This window comes from Synchiropus splendidus, chromosome 4 (assembly GCF_027744825.2).
Source record: "Synchiropus splendidus isolate RoL2022-P1 chromosome 4, RoL_Sspl_1.0, whole genome shotgun sequence".
Lineage (NCBI taxonomy): Eukaryota > Metazoa > Chordata > Actinopteri > Syngnathiformes > Callionymidae > Synchiropus > Synchiropus splendidus.
This window is the reverse complement of record NC_071337.1, coordinates 31333482-31358905: the sequence shown is the minus strand read 5'-3', so window position 1 is coordinate 31358905 and position 25424 is coordinate 31333482. Positions and strand designations below refer to the sequence as shown.

General features: G+C 41.9%; 2 protein-coding genes across 3 annotated transcripts; both read right to left on the bottom strand.

The window, feature by feature from the left end:
* Window positions 1-500: 500 nt before the first annotated feature.
* Window positions 501-11354, bottom strand: LOC128758191 (CMP-N-acetylneuraminate-beta-galactosamide-alpha-2,3-sialyltransferase 1-like). 2 transcript variants are annotated; one of them, XM_053864091.1, is made up of 7 exons: window positions 11290-11354; window positions 7064-7390; window positions 3402-3598; window positions 3148-3315; window positions 1660-1687; window positions 1435-1554; window positions 501-835 (listed from the first exon to the last, which is right to left on the bottom strand). In XM_053864091.1, exons 2-7 carry the CDS (start codon window positions 7289-7291, stop codon window positions 668-670), a joined length of 909 nt encoding a protein of 302 aa, XP_053720066.1. In that variant the 5' UTR covers window positions 7292-7390; window positions 11290-11354; the 3' UTR covers window positions 501-667. The 2 variants fall into 2 exon arrangements, with proteins under 2 accessions (XP_053720066.1, XP_053720067.1); XM_053864092.1 differs by having other exon boundaries at window positions 3402-3595.
* Window positions 11355-16591: 5237 nt separating this feature from the next.
* LOC128758211 (CMP-N-acetylneuraminate-beta-galactosamide-alpha-2,3-sialyltransferase 1-like) lies at window positions 16592-24919 on the bottom strand. The gene is made up of 7 exons (XM_053864133.1): window positions 24470-24919; window positions 23689-23962; window positions 20885-21081; window positions 19751-19930; window positions 19024-19069; window positions 18828-18947; window positions 16592-17929 (listed from the first exon to the last, which is right to left on the bottom strand). Exons 2-7 carry the CDS (start codon window positions 23935-23937, stop codon window positions 17762-17764), a joined length of 960 nt encoding a protein of 319 aa, XP_053720108.1. The 5' UTR covers window positions 23938-23962; window positions 24470-24919; the 3' UTR covers window positions 16592-17761.
* Between the last annotated feature and the right edge of the window lie 505 nt (window positions 24920-25424).

Sequence of the window (25424 nt, the reverse complement as noted above, 5' to 3'; positions counted from 1 at the left end):
ACCGAGAGAGCAAGGTCCCAGATACAAGCGGCTGAAATGGGTTTTCTCCGAAGGGTGGCAGGCGTCTCCCTTAGAGATAGGGTGAGAAGTTCTGTCACTCGGGAGAGGCTCGGAGTAGAGCCGCTGCTTCTCCACATTGAGAGGAGTCAGTTGAGGTGGTCCGGGCATCTCATCAGGATGCCCTCTGGACGCCTCCCTTTGGAGGTGTTCCAGACACGTCCAGCTGGGAGGAGACCGAGGGGTCGACCCAGGACCAGGTGGAGAGATTATATCTCTACACTGGCCTGGGAGCGTCTTGGGATCCCCCAGTCGGAGGTGGTGGATGTTGCTCGGGAGAAGGGCGTTTGGCGTGACCTCCTGAAGCTGCTACCCCCGCGACCCGGCAACGGACAAGCGGACGACGATGGATGGATGGAAGTAACCATTGTGAAAAAGAGCTAAAGAGAGATGAGACAAGGCGGATTGAAAGGGAGAAAGTGTAACATTAAATAATACAATACTTTACAATAGAAGACATTTGCTTTTATTAAAAACATATGACAGCACTCGAATGATAATTTTCATTGCACTTGTAAAAATCAAGCATGTGTTCAACATAACATCTTGAGGAAAAGACATTACAGACATTACAGCCGCCTGCTCCATCGTGTGTTCTTAAATAATTAAATCAAAATCCTTGAAAAAACTGCAGCTTGGCTTCGTCATGTAGCTGCAGGATCACATTGTACTCATGAGTTCCAGCATGTGGGCCCGTCTTGAGACGTCGGTTTCGCAGAGTTTCAAAATAATGATACCAGTTTCCGTGACTGTCAGCCCCAAAGCCGAACACACTCACCTGCCAGGACACAGATGCGTGTGAGGGATGATTTGGTCTCTTTATTCAGCGTGTCAGCACTTTGGAATGGCTGTTTCATTTGTCACCATTGATAGGAGTTGTAATAAGCAGCATCAGGAATGTGCAGAAATTCATTTAGATTAACGTTTAGCGTGTCTATAGCCATGCGTCATGGCAGGTTTCACCACTGTCCTGTAAAGTTTCCTATCACTCTGACCTCTCTTCTCTCTGTCACAGAGATGACAGACGTCTTCAGTCAACTATCACAGACGTACTTATCACTACTCCATCTGGTGAGTCATGGATGCAGCCAACATTCAACACCAAACTCTCATCACTCACTTCTGCGGTCTCTGCATTGGCTTACCCACTGTGCCACAGTCCATCATCCAATTTCTATTCTATTCTTAAATTATGTTGCCTTCTGCATTATTATTCATATTATGCGCTTTTATGAGATTTGTGAGACAAAACCCTGAGAGGGCTGACTGGATTCTTATTTGTTTTTCAGACAGTAATGATCAGTCACCCTCGTTCTTTAGGATCACTACAGTAAAAAAAAAAAAAAAAAGTATAAATGAATTGATTGATCACAGTACCTGGTCACACATTTGCATGCTGAAGGCCACTGACAGGAAGCCGGTGGAGGGGTACCTGCCCCTTTTCTGCAGCAAAGTTTCATGAACATACCTCATGAAGGCAGGGTTCAGGATCATCACCTGAGCGGAATCACATGTTAATGCTGGAGTGGATGAAAAACAACAGCTACTGTGCCACCATCACCATCGTAGTACTGCGTTGTTTCGCTCCCTTGAAACACTCACCAAATCCTTGTTGGCTCTCCACTTGGCCCTGTTGAAACGGTGAGTGATTGTTAGAGACAGAAACTTAACTTGAAGCTTTTTCAGAATAGCTAAAAAGTGCAGATCATTTTGCACCTGAGGGGGAATAACCTTGCTCCTTGATGTTATACTCACATTTCAAACGACCAAGTACTTTGTCGCACATTGAGGCAGTTAAAAAGGTAAGTTGACATTAGGGCCGGGACTTCAACATCTAGAAACTAATGATTAATATTCATCCCACATAAACTTTCAATTAGAGGCCCAGCACATTGTGCAATGTGATGTCATGATCAAAACATCCATGATGAAGAAGACTAAGGGAGATGAACCGATGAACGGAATGGGATACTGAGGTTTAGTCTGAACAGGTTCGCACATCACTGGAGCACTTCTCCCTGGAAGAAAGCCTACTGTACATATAAAAATTGACCTTAAATGTGATGATTCTGGTGTCAAATATTGAAATGTGCCGAATTGAGATTTGTGATATCAATCATTATTATTATTATTATTATTATTATTATTATTATTATTATTATTGTTATTATTATTAGTATTGTTATTATTATTATTATTATCATTATTATTAGTTGAAACTCAAGAGGTCAACAAGTTAACTGTTAAGTTCAACAAGTTCTTTTCCAGTTCCAAAGTTTGACTGGATACCAATTGTGTCTTTTTTCTTTTGTTAATACATTCTCTGGCAATAACAGTATACATTTAATAATTTGTAAATACACATCAAAACAATTTAATATGCTTACTAAAAGCACTTACACTTACTGTTAAACGACATTTTATTACGGTTGATTTGAAGGTATAGAAATAGGCATGTTCACTTATCAGTGCACTTTATTGAGTTGAAATGCTCAGAGGCACGTCACATCTTTGTCTTGTTAATAATTGTTTGTGATTTTAAAGACGTAACTCTACACATAAACACGATCTGGTGACCAGTTATATTGCACAAACATCTTGGTATAACGTCCGTCTAATGAAATATGAAACTAAAAACAATTCAAGTGAACCTGGTTATTTGACACTATGCCTCACATCAGTTCGTTCAATGAGCGACAGCGTTGAATGGATGTTGGTTGTGCCATTGGTATTTCAGCAGAGTCAGTATTACACAATCGCTCGCTGTACTCACGAAGCATGACAAAGGGGTGGGACTTATTGTCTTCCAAACAAAACTTGTTTGACAGCCCACATTTCACTGCCCGAAACTACATGGCAAACTGCCACTGTTGTCTCATGAAGCAGGAGCCAAACCTTCAGGAATTCCAGTAAATGAGCTAGATAAACCACTGACATCCATCATGTTCTCTACTGATCTAGATCAGGGAAATGATTAGGAATTCAGCCAATCAAATCATTAGAGTGAATCCTTCTTTCAACACTAGCTACTGTACCAAAGCCAAGGAATTAGCAGATTTGCATGCATAATTTTTCCAGTTACCCACCTACCCAGGGACGAAATTTTTCTGAAGCCACTGTAAATCCTTTATCTTGAATGGAATGAAGACCAGATGGGTGGTGTTGACCAGCATTTTGGCACTCTCCGGGTACATCACATGATGAGTTGTTTTCGAGCCAACATCCACTTCATAGCCTGTGGTTACCCCACGGTTCATCCTGCGGACAGTGTCGAGGAAAAAGACTGCAATATGCTGTGTATTACATGTAGTGGTGTCGATGAAGGCCAGGAGAGCATGAGCTACCTGATCACGATATCATGGGAGTCTATCAGGTGTCCATAATGGGAGCCTCTCAAATTACCAGAGTTCCCCACCACAGCACACGTCCTGCAGCGGTCTGGACTGGGCCCCACCAGATTTGGACTGGGCGGAAAGATCTGGAACAGCTCATCTATTTTTGTTGTGAAAACGGAGAAGGTTTTTTTTTCCCTTTGGACCTGCTGAAAAGAAAAAAAAGAAGAAGAAATGGCGTCGGGTTTCCATTGGTGTCACATTACATCTGTGTTTTATCGCAGATGTAATGACACTCAAAATCAATCTTTTTTCATGCTTTATCAAAGGCCTTCACAGTATTGTATTGTATTGAACATTAACCCCACCCACCACCTTTCCCTTCCACCTTTTACAGATGACACTTGCTGTAGCTGAATAAATTAGCTACATCGTAATGTAGAGCACACAATGCAGTGAAAACAAACTGCAGCAGTGGAGACAAAAATGTCAGTGTCACTGACCCAAAGCAACAGTTATTTTCAAATGATACATGTACAATCCACTGGCACATGCACAAAGAGCACAAACAAAAATCTTAATACAAATAATTAACCAGAGATATGTAATCAAACATTTAAAATTTGTCCTGAAACCTCACTCTCGGATCTCGACTGCTGTTAACAGTAGATTGTATGCCATCTTTTTTTTATCTGCCAAGACATATAGTTCTTTAATCCACCATTGAGCATGTGATGTGTACACAGTTCCAAATGTTTGGTAGCAAAAAATGCATTCAAAACAAATAAAGGGCCGATGGAGGCATGTCAACAATGTGCGATAATGCGCTGCAGAAGTGTAGTCATGCAGACGAGTCACGGATGTGGAAGAAAACTCCGCAGACTGAAATCTAAATTGTGTTTAATGTCTGTCATTGAATATTTGTTTGATTTTTGTTTGCACTGATACCTTTTTTTCCTTCAAATTGTCAGCATTTCATGAAATGGTTGATGTGGGTTTTTTTTCTCCCTTAAAGTTAGTGTAAAAACATGATCAATGTTTAAATAGTTCTGGGTCAAATAAATCAAACACCATACCAGTTTCAGCCAATGAGGCCCTCTGACCAACTGGTCAAGTGACAGTTAGCAATGGCAACCTGCTCAAGCAATGCAGCATCAGCCACTATTTCAACTCGGACAGGAACTTTAGGACATTCATTTTGATTTATTTAATAGCAAACAAAAACGTTTTTGTTTTGTTTTTTCAATTCCAAGGGCACCACATTTTACAATTTGGTGTCATAACCAAAACACCTGTGAAGGAGACTAAATGAGAGTTTAAGAAGTTTAAAGAAACTTCTCTTCCACCCTGAGGGTCAGGATTATGTTTACCAATTCAAATTAAATCATCATTGAAATAACTATGATCATTCTTGTGTCAAATACTAAGAGCTGATGAATAAGACTCACATTATTACCAAACCTCAAATCCATTACTTTGTTTTTGTGGTTGTTGTTTTTTCTTTTCTATATGATTCCCACTGCTAATTTAAACTCTTTTATTTACCTTCAGTGGAATCACAGTCACAGACATTAAAGTTGAAGCCATCATCGGCAAAATTTTCCTTCCAGTTGATTTGCTATTCCTACATGTCCTGTGCATTGTGGATTTATTTGCACTGATTTTTTTTTTTTTTGCACAACACACAAAAAAGTTATATAAAAAGGCTGTTGAGGTGCAAGTCTCATACCTCAGGCTCAGAAGGTCACACTCCACTCAAACCGCAAGCTGTAATTTCACTTGTTTGAATGTATTGTAGAAACCATTAGAGTCATATTCATAGAGCCAGTCTGCTAAATGATTATTGAGTAAGTGATGACAAATTAGTGACTTCAGCACTACTGAGCTGTGACATAATCCAGGACATGCCGTCAGGTTAGCGTCTCTTCAATCGTGACACAGCTCTGCTCTATTGTTAACTCTGGCACTGATGCCACATGCACACACTCCTCTGACTTTGTCCTGAGTCAAAACACTGCTATCTAACTGTCATCAACATTTCCTTAGGTGGAACACATGAAAACCTGAGCCACAGAATTTAGATCTTCACTAACAGGCCTCATCTTTACAACCCATAAAAAGTGTCTTGTTTCTAAAAGCCTGTCCTGAAGGAGAAGTCGGTGTGACAGAGGACCAAAGCACAAGAAATGCCTTACTGGACTCAAATACAGTTTTAGCAGTTGTTTACTGTATTCAAGCCAATTGTTTTATTCATGAGCACTTTGGATTTTCACTCATCCATGTGTTATAGTAGCCTTTAAACAGCTGAAACCTAATGTCTGGGTTAAAGCGTTCTTAATCAGTTTTAGCTCAACATCGCTACAGCTGTCTCGATCATTTATGACCAGGTGAAGTTTTTTTTTTTTTTCCAGTGTACAAAGTGATTTTTTTCTTTCTCTGCAGCAGATTCTTTAAGAACACAAGATGCCAGAGATCTCTAACAGTTTCCCTGGAATCTCAGAGATGTGTCATGGTTCGTGCTTTTACTTTGTCACTTCCTGTGTTCCAGTTCCTTGTTTTCTTGTTTGCTCTCACACCCCCTACAGCTTCATGGCAGCACAGCTGGTTCTCATTCCACTGATTGCCTCTGCAGAGATTTATACACCTGGAGAACCAGCGTGTGCTGCCAGATGATCGTTTTTTGTTCTCATGGTACGTTCGCTTGTGACCATGTTTATCTCTCTGTCTCCGCTACTTTAGTTCAGTCTGTGTGTTAGTTATTGCTTAGAGTGTTTGTTTTCACCTCTACCGAGTGTCTTTAGTTTTGTATTAGCCTTGTCAGTCATATCATAGTTTTCTGTTGCCCCTGTTTGCAGCGCTGTGTATCTCACACCTGTTTTCTGTTTTAGGTTTTTCCCTCTCCCTTCGTGTGTTGTCCTCCGCGCGCCGCTTCTGGTGTCATCGCCTGCGGTTCAGATTTCTGTCTATTATTTTGTGTTTATTGTAATAAATCTAGTGGTTAACAGAACTCTCGCTTTGTCCGAGTCCTGAGTTTGGAGTCATCTGCTCTTGGGTCACCTTACCTTAGCAGTCATGACAAGATGAAATTTCACAGGCATTTCTGAGATGCCTTGGCGTGAGCCACTGCTTGTACACATGGTCAGACCAGCTCTTAATGAGCACCATTGCATGTTTGTCCAGCAAAGACTTTTAAAATGCATGTGCTGTAAAGGGCTTATACAACCTGGATAATGCAGTTAACAGCTGGACTAAGCGAGCGTGCAGCAGAGAAGCTTGACTATGACCGGCCTGGCTGATGTGAGAGCTTCAGCTACGCCGTCAACGTAAACTAACTCATAGACTGATCATGGTCTAGTGATGTCTAATAACCTTGTATACAATGGAGCACTCGTGCATGTAACCTCATGTATGTGTGATCTGAGCCAATGTTTGTGGTGAACACCAACACCAAAGGAGAACATACTACAGCAACTTGAGTTGAAATAAGTGAAAAACGGCTGTGGAACCTCCTGTGAAGGGTAGTATTCAATTTGTACTTCAGTACTTTGTACTTTATCAAGCATCAGTTGCTGGCGATGGTGGTACTCATTCACTGGGTGTGAGGGGATCAAGCATAAGGAAAGGGGTGACCGCAAGTGAACATCAGCAGTCAGTTCCCACAAGGTGATATTTACCTTCCACCAGTTAAAGTCCTCTTCTGTTGTTTTTGAGCTCTTCAACAGAAACGGTTTGGGAGCAGTCCTGAGGACTTGACTGAACTCATCAGTTCCTTCTGTGAGACATCTCGGGCAGGCACAGTGAGTGTTGCGTCCACCTGGGAGAAGAGGCAGGACCAGGCCCAGGGTTGTGAGGGATGACAGGAGTAGAATGAAAGCTCTGGATTTTCTCATTCTGGAGAGCATCTTCGTTCAAATCAGGGATGAGGCAGCAGATGGATCCACTTGGAAACAAAGTCCTCAGTTGTGTTGATTCATTGACGAAGGAGACTCCTGTCTTGGACCCTGAAGCAGAGAAGAGACCAGTTATTTCAGGCAGTGGTTCTTCAAGTTCATGCAAGTCACAATTTCCACATGTTGCTGTGACGGCCAAAGACACTGAATCGCCGGCATTAATGAAATCACTTTTGTTACAGCATCTGTATGCATGTCCCCCCATAAGTCATATCTAGTATCAGCTCGCGACTGGTTGGGGACCAAACGAAACTTTTGAAATTACTGACAAGCTCTTCATCGATTGAAATCTGGTGGCATCAAATTCATCACCGCTGAATGCACTTGCCCAGAGCAGCTTCTCTGATAAGTCAGTTTGACAATAGCTGTGCTGGTTAGTGGCATGAAGGTACGCAAACAAGATTTTCACCAGAGAGGCGGATTAGTGAGAGCACTGATGGAGCATTGATAGCAGAAAACTGGTTTCTCTCTCATCCGATCAAGATCAACAAATCAGCTAACAGTATTTTCACATTTCTGGAAGTGTCATGACCTGTTACCTTCCGGGGTGACTGGCGTATCTGTTCTTATTAACCCTTCAGAGGACATGCATCGAAATACTTCTTGACTTGCGTCACCAAGAATTCAAGCAAAACAGTGTTTGACTACTGTCCACGTGGTTAGATTTGCGTACTGAATTCAACGTATGTTAAATGAGAGGACTGCGCCTGGTCACCGTTGTCTGAAGGTGCCTTTTAGTGAACATGGCCATTTGGCATTTCCAATTCAAAACTCAAACCAGTCCAGGCTTATTATGCATGGTGCTACTGAAGGGGAACATAACTGTCACCCTTTGGGTAAGTGCTGCAACATTCTCAAGGATTAGATTCATTCTTAACTTTTGTTTGTTTGTTCCTGATACGACAGCGTGGGTTAATGTAACAACGGTGAAGAGTCACTTAGAATGGAGACAGAAGCGTGCTGTGGGCTTCAAATAACCCCTGGGAGGAGTTGTGCCAGTTGATGATGCATCATATTTGGGTTTAATTGCAAATGGAATTTGAGCAATGTGATATGTCAAATATTTATGGTGACAATAACATTCGGTTGAGTCTTTTTATATTCTAAGTATATAATAAAATGTTGACAACAAATGAGTCATTTTTCGTCTTCCGCTTTGCTGGTGTCTGAAGCGTATCTTTGGCCCAGCACAGACAGTGCTGAACCCCAGAATACAAACAGTGAGTAACACATTCGCTCAACACGGAAATCATCAGCTCACAGGAAAGTTTTCAGAACGATCCATTTCTGATCTCTTGGCTCGAAAGCTAATCATTTGTTTAATGCAAATGAGTCTTTTGCAGCTTGGCTGTTGTCCCTAACAGTTGAGCGCACCTGAGATGGACCTTGTCCTCAATGACTCATACAGGCAGTAAATTATTTTACACCACAATTATTTTTTTTAAGGGGGCATCTAGTTAATGTTTGCGAAGTTAATGATCAACTTATTTAAAAATCAGGTGAAGCGATCCAATCCAAGTCGTGACTCCTCACTGCCCAACGCTCCACACATGCTGTTTTTGCTTGCGAAACTCCCAGCCCATGGATCAGACGATATACTGCCGCCTGCCACTTGATATCCAAGTGTAGCGTAGAGCAGTGATTCTCAACCATAGGGCCGGGGCCCATGATTGGGCACCCAGCGCCCCCTAGAAGGCCGCTAGAAGTTTTGTGTTTTACACCTGTGGGCCGTGAGGGCCGTGAGACGGTCAGTGTTCATACACTTGCCACATATGGTGGCAGCACTGTGTCATTGAATTGACTTGACAGCTGCAAATCTGAGATATTTACCAACTATGCAGAAGTTCTTGAAAAGAAAAAAATGATAAAGAAAGAAAGTGATGGCGATGGAGCAGTTTTTAAAATTAATTAGAACATTTTATGCCAATACTTTCATTTACACTTTACATAGCGTCTTCTAAAATAGTGTTTATTTATGAAAAAGAAAATATTTTATGGTACTTAGACATTATTTTATTATATTTATTCTATTCAGAATTTTGTTCATAATGTACTTTTTTTTGTTTTTCAATTTTCTCAACAGTTTGCATCAAGTGTATTTTTCTTCTTTTTTTTTCTTTTGTAGATGTGACAAACATGACTTGGACCTGGTTCTGCTGCTGGTTGGACTTTTCGATGACAAATATCTTTGCACTGATCACATGGTTTCATGTCGTCTCACTAGGTTTTGCATGTCTGGTTATTGAACACAAATGAAATCAGTCATGAATCGGTTCTATTCCTTGTATGGGCCCCGGTTCCATGTGGTCTGGAAAAAGGCATGTTCCTAAATTACGGGAAAGAAAACAAATCCAAGACTGACTCCTCCTTCACGTTGTCTTTGTGGAAACAATAGATGCTACTTTTATATACGCTGTGTGGTTCCTGATCAAATGAAACTTGCTTTGCACCGTCTTCGACTGGCAGAGCAGCAGAGGCGCATCCCAGGAGATCTGGCGCAGCAACTCCGACCTCAACACAATGTATTCCGGCAGAAATTACGACAATCTTCCGGTGTCCTGCAATGCTGTCCCGAACGCTGTATCCAACTAAATACTGCTACAAGGTAATCCACCACACCTGCTGATTACAGCTTCATACATCCTTTGTTCCCATCCTGGCCCAAAAAAGCTGGTGATTATGAAAGGGATTCGGCCTCTGGTTGCACAGGGCACTCATCATCTATGATTATATTATTTGTTTCCATCCAGGACCTGTGCAGCTGATGCATGTGAATATTACAGCTTGTTGATCCACAACAATACGCTGTAATATGAACAGTAGGTGAGTTCAACCTTGCAGTCCTGCAGAGCTAAAAAGACTGGCACCTTGCGTATGATGTTTGATTTCATAGTGACATTCGTATCATCTAACTATTTCACATGTATGTTATATATGTTATATATTTTAAGCTATTTAAAATGTGCATTTGTCATTATTAATTATCATACATTTGTACATAGTCTTAAAAAGTGTATAAATTCAGCACAAACGAAACAACATCAGCAAACATAACAAATCAAAACATAGATTAAAGCAAATATTCGAGCCAAAGGTCAATGGTAAGAGATTCCTGTCATAAGGCAATAAAAACAGGACACACACACACAGAGATGTTGGACATGACGTGGGTCATTCAGACATGTTGCCAGCCTCAACATTTACGCCTGGTTTTGTGGACACTTGAATTACACGTTGGTGTGTTTCATAGTGGTCAATGGAAATTACTTTTCTTTTTTGGTTTGTTTTTTTCTCTCAAAATTAAATTCACTTTAAATATTAATTAAATTCATGTTTTCTGATTTAGAGTCAATTCAATAACATTGAAATTTTGAAAAGCTAACTAAAGCATTGTTAATAAAAATGTACATAATATTTCAAAACTTTAGGGAGACAAATCAGAACACCTGCTCCCCAAAAGTATATCAAACCACAGCTTTACACAAAAAGATGTGTTGTGACTGTTGAGGTGAGAAGCAGCAATTGAGAACCGTAGCGTCTAAAAAACGCGGCGCTCTTTTTCGCAAACATTCAGTCTGCATGATTTTCAAATGAAGTTGACCATGAGCCTCCTCACAGCAGACTCAGTCTTTGTCACACTGGGTTAGCTGGAAGCTTGTTTCACAGCGTGGTGCATCACACCGTAAACAGCTTCCATAGCATCATAGTTCTCCTACCAGGTCGTGACAGATCACTACAGAAGACTCATCAAACAATTGAATCTATATGAACATTTTCTTTTTTGTCCGATTGTTGTTCATTTATTCTGCAAAATCATGTTCTCGGAACCTAGAAGTAAGTGGCCGAGTCATATTTCTACAATCAAAATGCAAAAAACAATAAAAAACAATGATTGATTTTTTTCGGTGAGATTACACAATTGGATTCAATATTTGAAAATATCTTCTTACCTGACAACCTGGAAGCAAACATGCAAGTTCTGGACTGCAGTGTTTGACAAGCAGGAGTGAGTATGACTCTCTTGTGTCACCTTGACTGATTCGTGGCCCCTCCTTCTTTGCCTCCCTCCCATTCTCCCCCCTTTTCATGAGCATGAGTGTGAGTGTGCCTGCGTGTGGTTTGGGCGTGTCACTTTGGCAGGTCCCTGAAAGCACATGATAGCTGGCTTTTGCTGGTTTGTCTGAATAACAGTGATCATGTGTCCAACACATCAAATAAACTTTTTTACCAAGAAGGAAATAAGAGAAACAAGCCACAAGATGAAGCAAGCTAGTATCAGGATGAAAAAACATCTGACTCAACAGGTTTTGCTGGTAGAGGTCTGGGTCTGTAGGTGTGGCTGAGTCTTGTCGCAATCATTACCGCAACTGGGGATGAAACCCACAATAAAGGAAGCAATGCCTTATTTACAAGAAGTTGATTTTTGTATTGAGTCACACGGAGATGGTGTCATAAACTTGAAAAAGCAAATTAAGAACTCGTGGCAGAGCATATGCAGTTCAATGTCCATTACCAACTCGGGCATCGAGGCCTGTGATTGGTCGACCAGAGCTCCACCAATCACGTGATGTCAGCTGAAAACTAGCTGACTGGTCTTCATGGTCAACATTTTCCAGTCATTTGTAATTTTCTACGTTTGTCCACTCCATCTCTCTCTCATTCTGTATAAAAAAATCTTGCTGAATTTAGCTTTTACATACATGCATCTTCAGTGAACCACCTTGTGTCCCTGAGGGAGGCACCTAACCCCAGTTTGCTCCTGGTGGTTCAGGTGATGCGCTGCGTCACAGCCTCCAGCTGCTTGGTCGTGTGTGTGAATGGTTGGTTGAGTGTCAACCGCTTCAAATGCTGGATAAGCATATATAATGAAGAGCCATTTTATTGACCTTTTTGCTGCCTCCAGGCAATGCAGGTGGTGCGGTGCAGAGCATCTCAGATGAGCACCGATGATGATGAGGAAGGTGCTTAGAGAATATATGTGTTTGGCCCCGCCAGTGGTAAGAGTTCATTTGTAAAGAGTAAAACTGGCTCGCCAGTCCTGCCTTGCACTCCACATGAACAACTCTTCACAAGGAAGGATCACGGCAAAATCGTCACCACAGGTGAATCAACCAGATACTTGTGAAGAGAATTGACTCATGATGGGTTGTACAAAGAGGAATTTGTCATTCAATCTACAAAGTGAATCGGCTGGGGGTCCGCCATGGATCTCTGATGAAATTCCAGGTGGAAGTAATAAAATTCAAGGTTCTCAGGCAGCATGGCCGGCACATCACGGTCAAAGATCAAGGTATAGGAAGACAAAGGCAAATGACGAAGACAAAGACAAACAAGAGAAGAAAAGAAGACAAACAGTGGAGGGAGGAGGTCACAGTTAGACTTGCATCATGGGCACAAAGGCGGCCTTAAAGAGAATGGGCTCGTGCCAGGAGTGATGGTTGCCAGGCGGCATAGGCCAGTGATGCAACAGGTGCGATCCACAAGGGACAGGGATGTGTTGTTGAGCGAAGTGAGTGTGAAAGACATTGAGGAATTGGTGAAGGAAGGGAAAGATCGAAAGGTGAGGTGGCAGGATTAGCATGTGCAACTGAGAGCAGCTCAGTTTCCAAGGTCGATGACTGAGGAGCCAGTCACGGTTAAGGGAAACCATTTTTTGATCCCTTTGGAATGAAGACACTTCATTATGAAATATTAATTTCTTTTGTGTGTGTGGTAGAGAGGACATGTGACTTGTTTTGATTGACGTGTCATTGTTCTGGCGAGACAATGTGAGCCTTAACCCAGTAACATCACCTGCATCAAGGGCAAACATTTACTGGGGCGTCTTAGCACTGATGGATTGTCAGCCTCTCTAGACCTTATCATGAACCGTGTGACCCATGACGTCGCACACCTTTGAGCAAATGAATAGCATTCCAGTTAGCACCTCTGCCTTCTGATGTTACCACAAATGGACCTGAGATGTTGAGACGGTACGGTACAGCGGGGGCCACCAACTCTCACACAACAGGGGGTCAAAGTCATGCAACTGTGCAAGTGAGAAGCCTCAATATGTTGGAGAGTTAGCAGCCCTGTTGTACTGAAGAACATCCCCAACGTTTGTTCGCACCCAATTCCTGAGATGACACTCTTTTCCCTATAGTGTGTTAAAAACTCGACACTTAGACGCCACGTCTGTCAACAGGCTAAACGCATCACACTGATTTCACCTGCTGATATTGAGAATCAAAATTAAAGTTGGATGTTGACAGTAAAATTTGGATTCTGTCAGGGCACCTCAGCCATTTAATCGTTGTGTAAGAACATTGTGGAGCATTCAGGAAACAATGTATATATCTCATACAACCTGATCCTCAGGTTTCCCCATCACTATACACAATAGGAAATGACACTGAATTATATGCTGTGCCATTCTGCTCCCTGGTGAGGTGCGCTTATTAGATGTTCTTTGCCCCGCTTCACCCAGATGAAGTCTGTGGGAAAAGTGTTCCAGCCTTGCTTTCAATTATTCACTTTCCACTCATTAGATTCATTTTTTTTGTTGTTACACTATTAGATATTCAAATGGTTTGTCTTGGTTTCCAGACAGATCTGCTCAAATATGTCGATCATATTTAAATAAAATGCAGCTTGATCTATGAAACTGAGGCATAATTGCACACATTTCTTCTCCTGATATAGATTTTTATTTTATTTCATTTTATTCACTTTTCCAAATGATGTAAGAAAGTGAATGGTAAACACTGTAATCTTCACTTCAAGGTGAAATGATGTCCCATTTTTCTTTATTTATCTATGTTACAGCTCTCATGGTTGGTTATCTCCTGTCCTGAAAGGTCGAATCATGATTTTCTTATTATGATTTAGCACTAGCGTACAAGAGCGCATGACAGTGTTCACATTTCAATATGATTCTGCGCGCACTATTGCGAGAAACGATTGTCTTGACAGTAGAAGTGAAGAAAGAGCAGGGGGCGCGCGGAGTGCTGTGAGGTCTCAGGGGAAGCTTCACCTCTGAGTCGGACGGACGGGGATCCTCCATATGGCGCTGCACCTCGGATCACTCGGTCTCTCATACGCGTTATTAGAAGTACAGACCTCCAACTCCTGCTTGTGTTATTAAAAAAATAAGCACGGTAAGTCACCAGTTCGTTTTTCTAATTCACTTGTGTATGTGTTTGTGAGGTATAACTGTTGTAATAAAGAGAAACAAAAGGAAAAACGAGGGGGATACGTGTTCGTATGGGTTCGTGTTCGCGAGGCATTGTTAAGTGCTGATAGATGATCCGGGTTTGTGTCGCGGGTTTGGCACCCCGTGCGTGTTTTCAAACCGCCGCAGGTCTTATCTCGCGACTCCGCGTTGACACCTGGGTCTTTCATTCCTGTCGACTCCTGTTACCGTTCGGGGCGTCATCTGTCAGCGCGAGCTCAAGGAGCAACCGTCGAAAAAGAACAGTCGAACAACCGTCTGGTGAGGGAGATAACATAACGTGTACCAAGGTACAACAGCGAATGAATGAAATTCACACATTTCAATGAATTTATGGTGCATTTTTAAGCCATGAAAATATTTTTTCCCCACACATTGAAAAAATCCCGACTTTTTTTTTAAATAAAGGGGTGAAGTTCGTACTTTAAATACTTTACCACTTTACAGTTTCACGTCCATCGACTTACTGCATTCACCCGGTTGGAAAGATTGCCCTCTAGTGTGGAGTAGCCGCCTCATGTATTGCGTGCCTGTACGTCACGTGGGCACTGTATCTGTCACATTTCGCCCTGTAGTCTTAACAAATGTGGTGTTGTTAACTATTTACTGACAAAGGTCAAATGCAACCAGTTCTTATTCCCCCATTTTTAGTAAGCAGGTTATTGTCCTGGCGTTTATTCTGCAGCAGCTCAATGTTCTCAAGAGAGATGTCAATTATTAGTGTGGCGTCGCTGGTTGGATGGGCAGATTTGACAACTCCAAACTTCAGTATGACATCTCTCTGACAGCATTAGGACAGAGGACTCCCTCACGTTCACCATCTGTCAGCAAACACAAATTCACTCTTTCTGTGCACATGCAGACGGAGAGAGGAGGATGCAAAGTTTCTGGAGCTCACGAAAAAACCATTCAGGTGTCACTGAGGAAACGTGGCCAGATATCAGAAAACACACTGAAGTGCCACGTGTTATGGGGCCCAAAGATTTATTGCCAGCAAACTTAGTGTCTGGATAAACGGCTGGCCACCAAAAGAACATGTTTGCACAGCTAAAAAGTGTTTGGTTGCTGAATGTTCTGTCAGAGATAGGGGAGAAGCTCTGACATCCTTTGGAGACTCAACTGCTGAAGTAGCTCTGCAAACATCTCAGCAAGTTTTTAACTATCATAAGCGAAACCATTTCTCATAACATTTGTTTTGGGTTTCCCATGGTAAATTCTTCTAGAGAAATTTAAGTTGTATCAAGCCTGCAAAGTGAGAGGTACAATTCAATCTAGACAAGATAAGATAGGTTTTCTTGCATGGATGATCTGCAACCAGTCACTGTTTCGATGCAGAACTCATCAGTTCTGAGTTGATAGAAATCCTCAAGAGACTTAAGTTTAACGTTTTTTTTTTTAAAGATCAATATGGACAGACTATTATTAAGTACATTTCTACCAGGTCTTTACGACGCTCAGAGTGGAGAGAAACTGGTTGAGGCGGCTTGGACACCTCACAGGACGCCTCCTTAGTGAGGTGTACCAGACATGCTCGTAAGACGTCTGTTACTTGACCTGGGAATGGCATCTTATTGCCCTGGAAGAGCTGAAGGTGCTTTCTAGGGAGACAGGAGTCTGGGCCTCATTTGCTGCCCCAATGACCTGACCTCATACTGTTTTTATTATGGCACTTAACAATGCGTTGGTGAGAAATTGAAATTCATCATTCCCTCACGGGGATGAAAAAAGAAGCCCGCAGACGTGCGGCATGTTGCAACAAGAAGCTAGCAATTCAACTGCTGAGTCAGAGAAGAAATGGAATTTCAGGGAGCCTTGAGCTGTTTCCTGCTGCCGACAGCACTGGAAGTGAAACGTCCTGCTATGAAAACTGTAGGGCAGATTCTCTGTTTGAACTGAAATCTGTTAATCTTCACATGCTCGTCACTAGTGACGGGGCAGTTAGAACATCTGACTTTGTGTGCAATGATTTAGCGAGAGAAAGTGCAACATTGTCAGACTCCAGTGTCTAAATATTTACTGCATGTTCATCCATTTTTTAAAAATGTTTCCACAATACCTGAAGTCGCAAACTTTATCAGTGGCACATTCCTTGTGGTACTCGGTGCCTTTGCCTGTAGCTACTGTGACATGTTGAATTTCCCCACTGTGTGAATAAAGGACATGGTATCTAGTCTAATAAAAGGCCAAATAACATCATTACCTTAAAAGCAAAGTCGTTTTTATAATTCCTGTCAGATTGTCAGTCAGCTGGAAAAACATTCAAATGTTCTGTCGCATTTAAGGTCACAGGTGATTTCCATAAGTCATGCAAAAAGACAAGCCCACACATTTGTGTACCCAATACAATGTCTCCATGAAAAAAAAACAAACATCTCATCCTCGGGGGGTCTGCAACCGTCCCCTCTTCTCACCTGCCCACTGAGCACGGAACCTTTCAGTAACAAGTGGTCAAACTCCTTTCAGAGGGGTGAGAGAACAACACCAAGACAATACAAGACACCATTTTACATGACACTATCCTTTCCAGGAATGAACAAGACCTGATGTTGTACCAACAACATGGCACTGTGTAATTACATGGATATGACAAAATGGACTGATAAAATACTGTATTGCACACATAGTTCCCAGTGTTGAACAACACCTGTATCACATTCTTTTGTGTATAGAATATTAGGCGTCATAACAGACTACAGAGTCCAAATAAGCATCACATCGCACCACGAATATCACACTGGACAACAATATTGTTCATACAGGAGCTCAAACAGAGTGCACTCAATCAGAATTTGGAACATGTGAAGAAGGCTAGAAGGCAAGAAGGCAAATCTTGGGACGACAATTCATTGTGGAGGACAAACCAATCTTCATAAATTTCACACATTTAGAAAGAAGGTTGCAGACCCCTGCTCTACTCCTATATTCCCCGAAATGAGCTTTTCATTCACAAATAAATAATCTCTTTCGAACATGAAAATAAAAATCTGTACATCTGTATTAAGGTCACAGCCAAGCGGTCGGACAGAGCTAGTTTCAAAGACCTGCATCAGAAAGCGATTTAACTCAATTTAAGGCTCATGTGACTGAACATTCCTGATTCTGACTTCCTGTGAGACGGCACTTGAGGGTGAAGGAGTCTCAAAGCCACGGAGAGATTGTCCAGCCACATCTTGTCTTTTAAGGCCTCCAGTGACCCATTTTCATTTGGTGGATCAGGAGCCTGTATAAAAGTGAATTTTGTTCTCTTTGTCCAGCAACCTGATGAGCTCATACTCGTGTGATCCAGGATGTATTCCAGTTTTAAGGTGCAGGTTTCGAAGTGGTTCCCAGTAATGACTCCAGTTTCCATCCTTGTCCGCTCCATAGCCGAACACGTACAACTGAAGGAGACAGACACAAGAAACATGACACTGAGTTCGCCCAAAATAGCATCAGAGTGCAAGTGAGCGAAATCACAGTCCACACGGGAAGTCATCTCCCAACGCATCTCACACATTCACATCCCAGGATGTGAATGATCGTGAGCACCTCTGCCCCGGTTTTGCTGTGAAAACAAAATGTAGTCCAACAGGTTTAAGGATGTCGTCACACTGAGCCGACTGGCTTGGCAGTCAGCTCCCTGCTTTTGTTTTTAGTCACCATGTTTTGTTGTAACCTCACAATAGCTCAACAGGTATGGGATTAATACTTAACATCAGTCGAGAAAAATATAGATATTGAAGGGTGCATAACTAGAATGAAGGTTCAGCATATGAGTAAGAAAAAAATATTACAGAGCAAAGCATTAGATTAGATGTGGCGATGAAAGTACAATGTATTTGAAGGCTCAAAGTTGGCACACGGTAAAAACAAAAACTAACCAACAGATTCGTGGGCAAGACAGAGGATTTGAAATATTCAGAAAAGTGTATAAATAACTGAACAAATATATCCAGAGAAAAAGGGAAGCTTCTGTCATTTGAAACTAATTTTTCAACACAATCCTGTCTAAAGTCGTTCTCATGTCCTCGCCAAGCCCTCTGCCACTCACAGCAATTAAAATGGTGTTTCCTTCTTGATGTTGTAAAGGTATTTGTTTAGTAGGAGGAGCTGCTCAATGATCTCTCTTTGATCACCAAATGGTCTTAAAGGTCATATTTGGTGGCATAAGTGCAAGGCGACAGTTAGATATTAGCACCACACCAACGGGATTCAGCGCCTGAATATTAACAGCTATGGAATGAGATGTTTAATGGGTGTTTGAAGGCTGAGTAACTGCGCACACAAAGGTGAGCTCACCTCATCACAGATGTGCAAAGAAAGGATCAATGCCATGAAGCCAGTGGATGGATACTGGCCCCTCCCATTCAGCCACACTTGATGAACGTACTTCATGAACGCTGGATCGATCACCATCACCTGTAAATTACACAATGCCTTTCCAAATCCGACCATGATGTGATGCCGTATGTTTCCACAATAAAGGGGTACAAACCAGATTCTTGTTGGCTACAATCTTGGATTTCACAGGCATGTACGACCTGAGGGGAAAGAATCATCAGCTCAAGCAAGATGAAGCAGACTGAACCAAGTCAGATACAATGGCAGAAGGATGAATATGGCAGGAATCTGCTGCGTTGACACGGTTCTCTCTGGCCCCAGAACAGGGCAGAATATGTTCACACAGTACCTGTAGAGCACCCTAGATCCTGGGGTTTACCTCACATACCATGTGTCATTATAACATAGCATCAACTGAAGACGCATAAGCCTTTCTGTCCACATGAAGACAAATTCATATTCCTTCCTTGTTACACTTCCTGTTCCCCGACAAGTTTGGTTTGAATCCAGCATTGTCATTATTTGCATTTGAATTTCATTGTGCAAATGCCTTTTGATTTAGGAAGCACCATGCAGTCAAGCTGAGACAAGTCTGCCTCCCTGTTGAGACCGGAGTTTCACTATGCACGTTTTTGTTTTTGGTTTTTTTCCCCAGAACAAAGCTTCATCTTTTTCTAAAGAAGGATATGGGATCAGGTGCGTGACAACGCTCTTCTTCTGGTTGGACAGCAGACACACCAGCTGGTGTGTGTAGTCTCTGAATTGCCAGGTGTATTACCCATAACCATATAAACTACATAAACAAGGGAGTGGCTGATTAGCTGGCGCTATTTTGGGAAGACCAAATCCAACTTGTTTACATAATGAATGAGCAACTTCACCTCCCAAAAAAGCCTGTGGTGAAAGCCTTGTTGGCCCACTCTATGTCCTGAATCTTGAATGGAAACAGGACAAGATGAGTGCTGTTGTCCAGGTCCACGGCGCTCTCAGGGTACACGATTCGATGAGTGGTTCTCCTCCCCACGTCTTCCTCATAGCCTCTCACCTGAGCGGAGTTCATTCTGAATAATTCACAAGACATGAATAATGAATGTCATTGTTGTATTGATTGAAACTTCACAACTTCACCATGCAAAGTGTCTAACAGAAGCAGAACAACCATTTTGAATACACAGTCTGGCATCCAACACACAGTTGCATCCAGTTTTAAGTTTCCTCATCCATTCAGGTTCCACACTTCCATTCACAGCCAGCTTTGTAAAAATGCTATGTGATATATAATTCGGAACCATTCAGAACACACAATGGCATTGAGGAACATTTTTCTGTGGAAAAAGTCAGTGTTGTTGCTTACAGCGCAAACACTGTACACAGTATAATAATTATTTCTGAAAACTTTGTGCACCACATTGATTCGGATGCTTGCCAATCAAATCAGTCAGTGTTATTGACAAATCATGTTATGGTTTAATAAATGCAGATAACACTGACTCATCACTGATCATGTTAAACAACACACAAACTTAAAACATCCAATTGTAAATACAAACATGCAATTTCACAGAGTGTTTGAAGCAATGCAAAACACAGCAACATGACGCTGATATTTTCAGCTGACACGAGGCTTTGTGTTTGTCTGTTTTGGCCCATGTAGAAAACCAAACAATTTGTCATTCCATTGTGTTGTGTTTGAGAGTGCGTTCAAACAATGACTTCTCAGGAGGATGCCAGCTCCAGGTGTGTAAGCAGGTGAGTCACAAACGTTGACAAGATTGAACATTTAATGAATACCTTTCTGAAAATCTAACATTACTTCAGATTTCAGGCACACACCTGGACTCTGTGTAGTTGACTGCAAGAACCTGGTCCAGAGGAGACATACATGCAAACCTTCTTCATCATTAATTAAAGACAGAAACAAAGCTGTCCAACAGGTTTCTTTTTTTGGTTATCCAAGGCATTTTCAGAGTCACCCTAAACACTACAGGCACGGGAAATGGATTTCACAGACTTGCCTTAGAACAGCATCATGGGAATCGATGAGTAGTCCATATTTTGACTTCTTTAAATTCACAGAGTTCCCCACCACTGAGCAGGTCCGGTAGTGGTTGGGTCCATGTTTAGTGACATCCGCAGGGGATGGAAAGAGCTTGAACAGGTTGGCCACAGTGTCCTGGTAGAATTTGAAGTCACGACGCTCATGCTGTAAACGCTGACATAAACAAGGCTGGTTAAAAGAAGCACAATGTAGATCCCGGTAGATTGAAGTAAAACAATATGGCATATGGCTGCCTAACGTTGATGTTTGAAGCCATTCATCTCTTTGGGTTTAGGACTGTATATATTGACATAAACTACCCACTCATATTTTTGACTACTTCCAGGATTTGCATTGTTTTCAAGGATGACATGCTACCTACCAAGTTTATTTTAGTAAAATGAAATGAACTGGTTGACATCAATGCTCCACTGTTTTCCAGGCAACAAAGACTGTAGACACAATTGTCACAAAAAGTACAGTGATGTGGTAGAACAAAGTTCATTTTTTACAACTGAAATAAACTCAACCTACTTTATTAACTTCCACGTTTACACGGATCAAACAGCACATGCTAATTTAAAGTTTGCAGAGAGGGCAGGACCACAGCTCGAGGGCCAATAATTAGGACTAATATAAGAGAGAGAGTATATACAGATAGGTGGATACTTTATTGGGATAGTTTGGAGATACTTTATTATACGTATGGGACGACATCTGGGATGCAGGTATCTTGTCTGATGCTGTCGTCTCACTAGTCATTAAGCAGTTCTCAACTGGTATAGACCAACCACCACTACATGACAAGCTGTGACAGAAAAGACAATAGAAAACCTCACATATAAGGGCTGTTCGGAGCACCGACACTGGATTCACAAAGCACAATGTCATTTTTTTTCTTACATACTTCAGCTATTTCTGGTATTTCATTCTACTGCTGCACATAGGTAACTACTTGGATCTTTTAATGGACCATGAAGCGCAGGTAACAAAGCCTTTGCAGCCAGCACTTCCCGCTGTAAACAACGGTTTCAAGTTCAGTGTCCTCCTCATGCAACAATTGGAACACAAATATATGCACATGCCAGTGAGATAGAATGTAGAGAAAATGTTCCTGTATGTCTCTATTCTACATGTCTCACATAAGTGGGTAACAGATAACTCATTCCTGCCTATGCAAAATGATGAGTTACTTTTATACTCAGTTTAAATTCCAAGCCGACTTTTCCTAGCGACTGGTATGTTACGTTGGTGCCTCAGTATGCAATATGTGTATGAAATGTGAATAAAAACCGTCCATGTCTTATTGTGTGATAGACGTTGTTGCTATATTGTTCACTTGTTTTACTAGTTTGAGTGTATCACCAGTTACCAACAAAACCATCATATAGAACCAGGGAGATCAACAAAGGCTGAAGCATGATACATTTTGTGAGCTACGGCAAAGTGATGTATTCTTTAGTGAGTGTTTAACCACTGAGAATGAACCACTAGCCTCAATTTACACATCTGACGCCTCACCACACAAAAGTGAATTTGAACACAGCGACATACATGTAGGTATGACCGTGTAATGTGTGTGTGTACCGATTTACTTACTTTGTGGCTAACTGTACTGTATTTAGGTAGGTAACAGAAAGTTTTATGAATCTAAAGTAACATGGCTCCTAGGAGGCCAGTTAGGATCCCTGAAGACTTTGCCCTACAAATGAGGACGGATGAGAGGGAGAGGCCATCGGAGACACTGACTCTGAATCTGAGACCTCAGGTGTAGAGGACCCTGATTGCTGTCCCTCCACTGGTTGAAAGTTGGAATACCATGTCAACTTTAATGTTATTGGACAGCTCTGGGTCACAACAAACTTATAAACAAACAAGAAAGCCTCATTCTTGTTTGATTCAGGAATGAAAATAAACATTTGCCTCAAGTGTTAAACTTACTCCTTCTACTAATCAAGGAGTACTAGGCAAAAATTGCTGTGGGAAGCTCTAGTTGAGCGAGAATCACAAAAGGGGAAAACTCTCAATTTCAGCTACAGTTCATTTTCTGTTACTCGCCCATCCCTACTGGAGATTGACTTTAATGGCGTCAAATATTTTGCAATAATCACTGACCTTAGGTCATGTCTCTTATCTGAGCCATAACAAATTCAACTGACCGGGAATCTTTAAAGATGTTTGCACACCGTGTATTTTGCCAAAGTAACTGAAGAGGCACAGGAGGTTGCAGTGGAATCATGATGCCTTACCTCCAGGTGTGCGTCACAAGAGAACATGAAGTACATAGTAAAAGGTATTAGTCTCAAAGGCCAGACTGGACTGCAGTGTTTCGGTCACTGTGTACAACAAAGTTCATTTGTAGCATTCAAAATGACACGAGTGGAATAACAATCTTGGCGTGGTGAGCTGAGATATGAAATAGCAGATTCGATATCCTTTATAAGTCCTGATGTGTACTGGTTAAGAATGCTAAAAAACACTGACCATATTTGTTGTACATTTGTTCTCCACACACCATAGTCAGTGGAACAGTCAACTGAAGAAGTCATGCTGTCAAGGTGCTTGCACTTTTTCAACTACTACTCCAGATGGTAGAATAAGTAAAACAAAAACAGGCCTTCACATGCTGAGTCTCAAAATAATACACTATAACAATCACATAATGTTGATTTATCCTTGGTGGAAAGCCTGTTACACTCTTTTTATTCGAGTATTGAACGCTTTTAAATTAAATTTCAGTGTACAATAAGCAGAATTGACCCACACGCTGTGCCAACTTACCTTCCACCAGTTAAAGTCGTTCTCAGACAGTTTGCTTCTGGTGGACAGTACTGGCTCCACAGACTTGTTGATGCATCGCCTGAACCAAGCGCTGCTCTCACTCAGACAGATGTCACAAGGGCAGGACTTTGTGTCAGCCAAAAAGTCAGGCAGAGGCTGGTGGATATAGTCGAGGACACGTTCTCGCACAAAATAGCAAACGGTGGTCAGCAGAACCAAGACGACGAGGACCTTCAGCTTTGTATTCATCGTGGTCACGAGTGTGCAACACTGTCTGCAACAGAATGATTCAGGAAGCATCAGAAGGTGGATGTGTGAGTCACAGATCCACATGAGTCACAGAGACAGTTTATATACACTGTTGTTCAAGTTCCATTATGTTAAAGCTCATTTTACTTTTGTCTACTTCAAACTTATTTAGGCCTTCCTGTAATAAAATAGTAATAAGTAGGTTTTACCACGTTAAGTACCGATATACTAACGGCATGCTGTTTACAGTTCTGGTGGCTGAAACCTTCAGCCGTCCATGTTTACCCTTCCAAAATCACTATGCAGAAAAGGACATGTGCGAACAGACTATATACATATCAGACCACATCTCATTGAAGCCAGTGGTCAACAAGGGTATATTAATCACCGTAAAACCAAAAGCACACCACGCCACAGCCTAAATGACACGTGAGATGTCTCCAACCCTTAAAGGGGATACAACCAGAGAGCTTCCCTCTACATAAGACACCAGGGAAACTGTCAAAACACTAGGGACCAAATAGTTTCTTACCTTTAAGGCGACAGAGAGGTCCGGTTCAGTTCGTTACTGTGGAGCAGGAGGCAGTTCGCATCCCATCGTGTGGCAGTGATAACTAAATATGAAGAGATCAAACTAAGCTCCCTGAGTTCCGCTTCATTGGGTATCAAAGACCGTGTGCGAGGCAACTCCCCACGAAGCGGAGAGACGCCGCCCTGCTACACTCCGACAAAGAACATTTCAATGTTGCAAGACTAGTTCTGTTACTTCAAATTGCGCCGACACGCCATGAGGACACTTTAAGGCTTAATTTCAGCCACGCGGTACGAAAAAAGCTGCAATTCTTGAAGCATTCTGAGTCAGTGACGACAAAGACGCACCCTTCAACAACACTAGTCAGTGCTGTACCGCCGTTACAAAACTACGCATCGATCGGAGCAGTGATAAGACTGAAGTAAAAGTGGTATCCGGGAGGAGGTAGTGATGTTTTCCGCTGTAGATGTCAGCCTCAGGCCTGACGTCACGCTGGCGTCGGCAGCTGATTGGATATCGCGTGACACCAAGTTTCTCACACTCAGACAAAAATATTTTCAGAGAATTTCAGCGGCATAGAGGTAAGAAAAACAAAACAACAACAAATTATATTTGCCAGTGTTTTATTCACAAACATTCAATAGGATTGTCGATTCTATTCGAATAAACTCGGGTGTTAACTCTCTTCAAAGGAAGGAAGGGGGACTGTGTTTGAATACTGGGCGGTGTTACACACAGCCACACAGAGAGACAATGGCAAGAGATCGTTGTCACTGCAAATATGGTGACCCTGAAAAACAAGTATGGGAACCTCTTAGGTTTCTGTGAAAGACCATTCATCTCCACAGCTGTGGTGGATGTTGAAACCTGTTCCATTTACAAGAAAACTGGATGGCGCTATGCATAGAGGAATCAGACGGGAGTGACACTGGTTTGCATGGACTGTTCGCCAAAG

Coding starts and splice junctions, on each gene's coding strand:
- LOC128758191 (XM_053864091.1), bottom strand. CDS start 7,291: ATGCTCTCCAGAATGAGAAAATCCAGAGCTTTCATTCTACTCCTGTCA. Junction 3,316..3,401: donor TCCCATGATATCGTGATCAG/GTAGCTCATGCT, acceptor CACTGTCCGCAG/GATGAACCGTGGGGTAACCA. Junction 836..1,434: donor GCATGCAAATGTGTGACCAG/GTACTGTGATCA, acceptor GTGTCCTGGCAG/GTGAGTGTGTTCGGCTTTGG.
- LOC128758211 (XM_053864133.1), bottom strand. CDS start 23,937: ATGAATACAAAGCTGAAGGTCCTCGTCGTCTTGGTTCTGCTGACCACC. Junction 19,070..19,750: donor ACCACAGGCTTTTTTGGGAG/GTGAAGTTGCTC, acceptor CTTTCCCCTCAG/GTCGTACATGCCTGTGAAAT. Junction 18,948..19,023: donor TTGTAGCCAACAAGAATCTG/GTTTGTACCCCT, acceptor TGTAATTTACAG/GTGATGGTGATCGATCCAGC.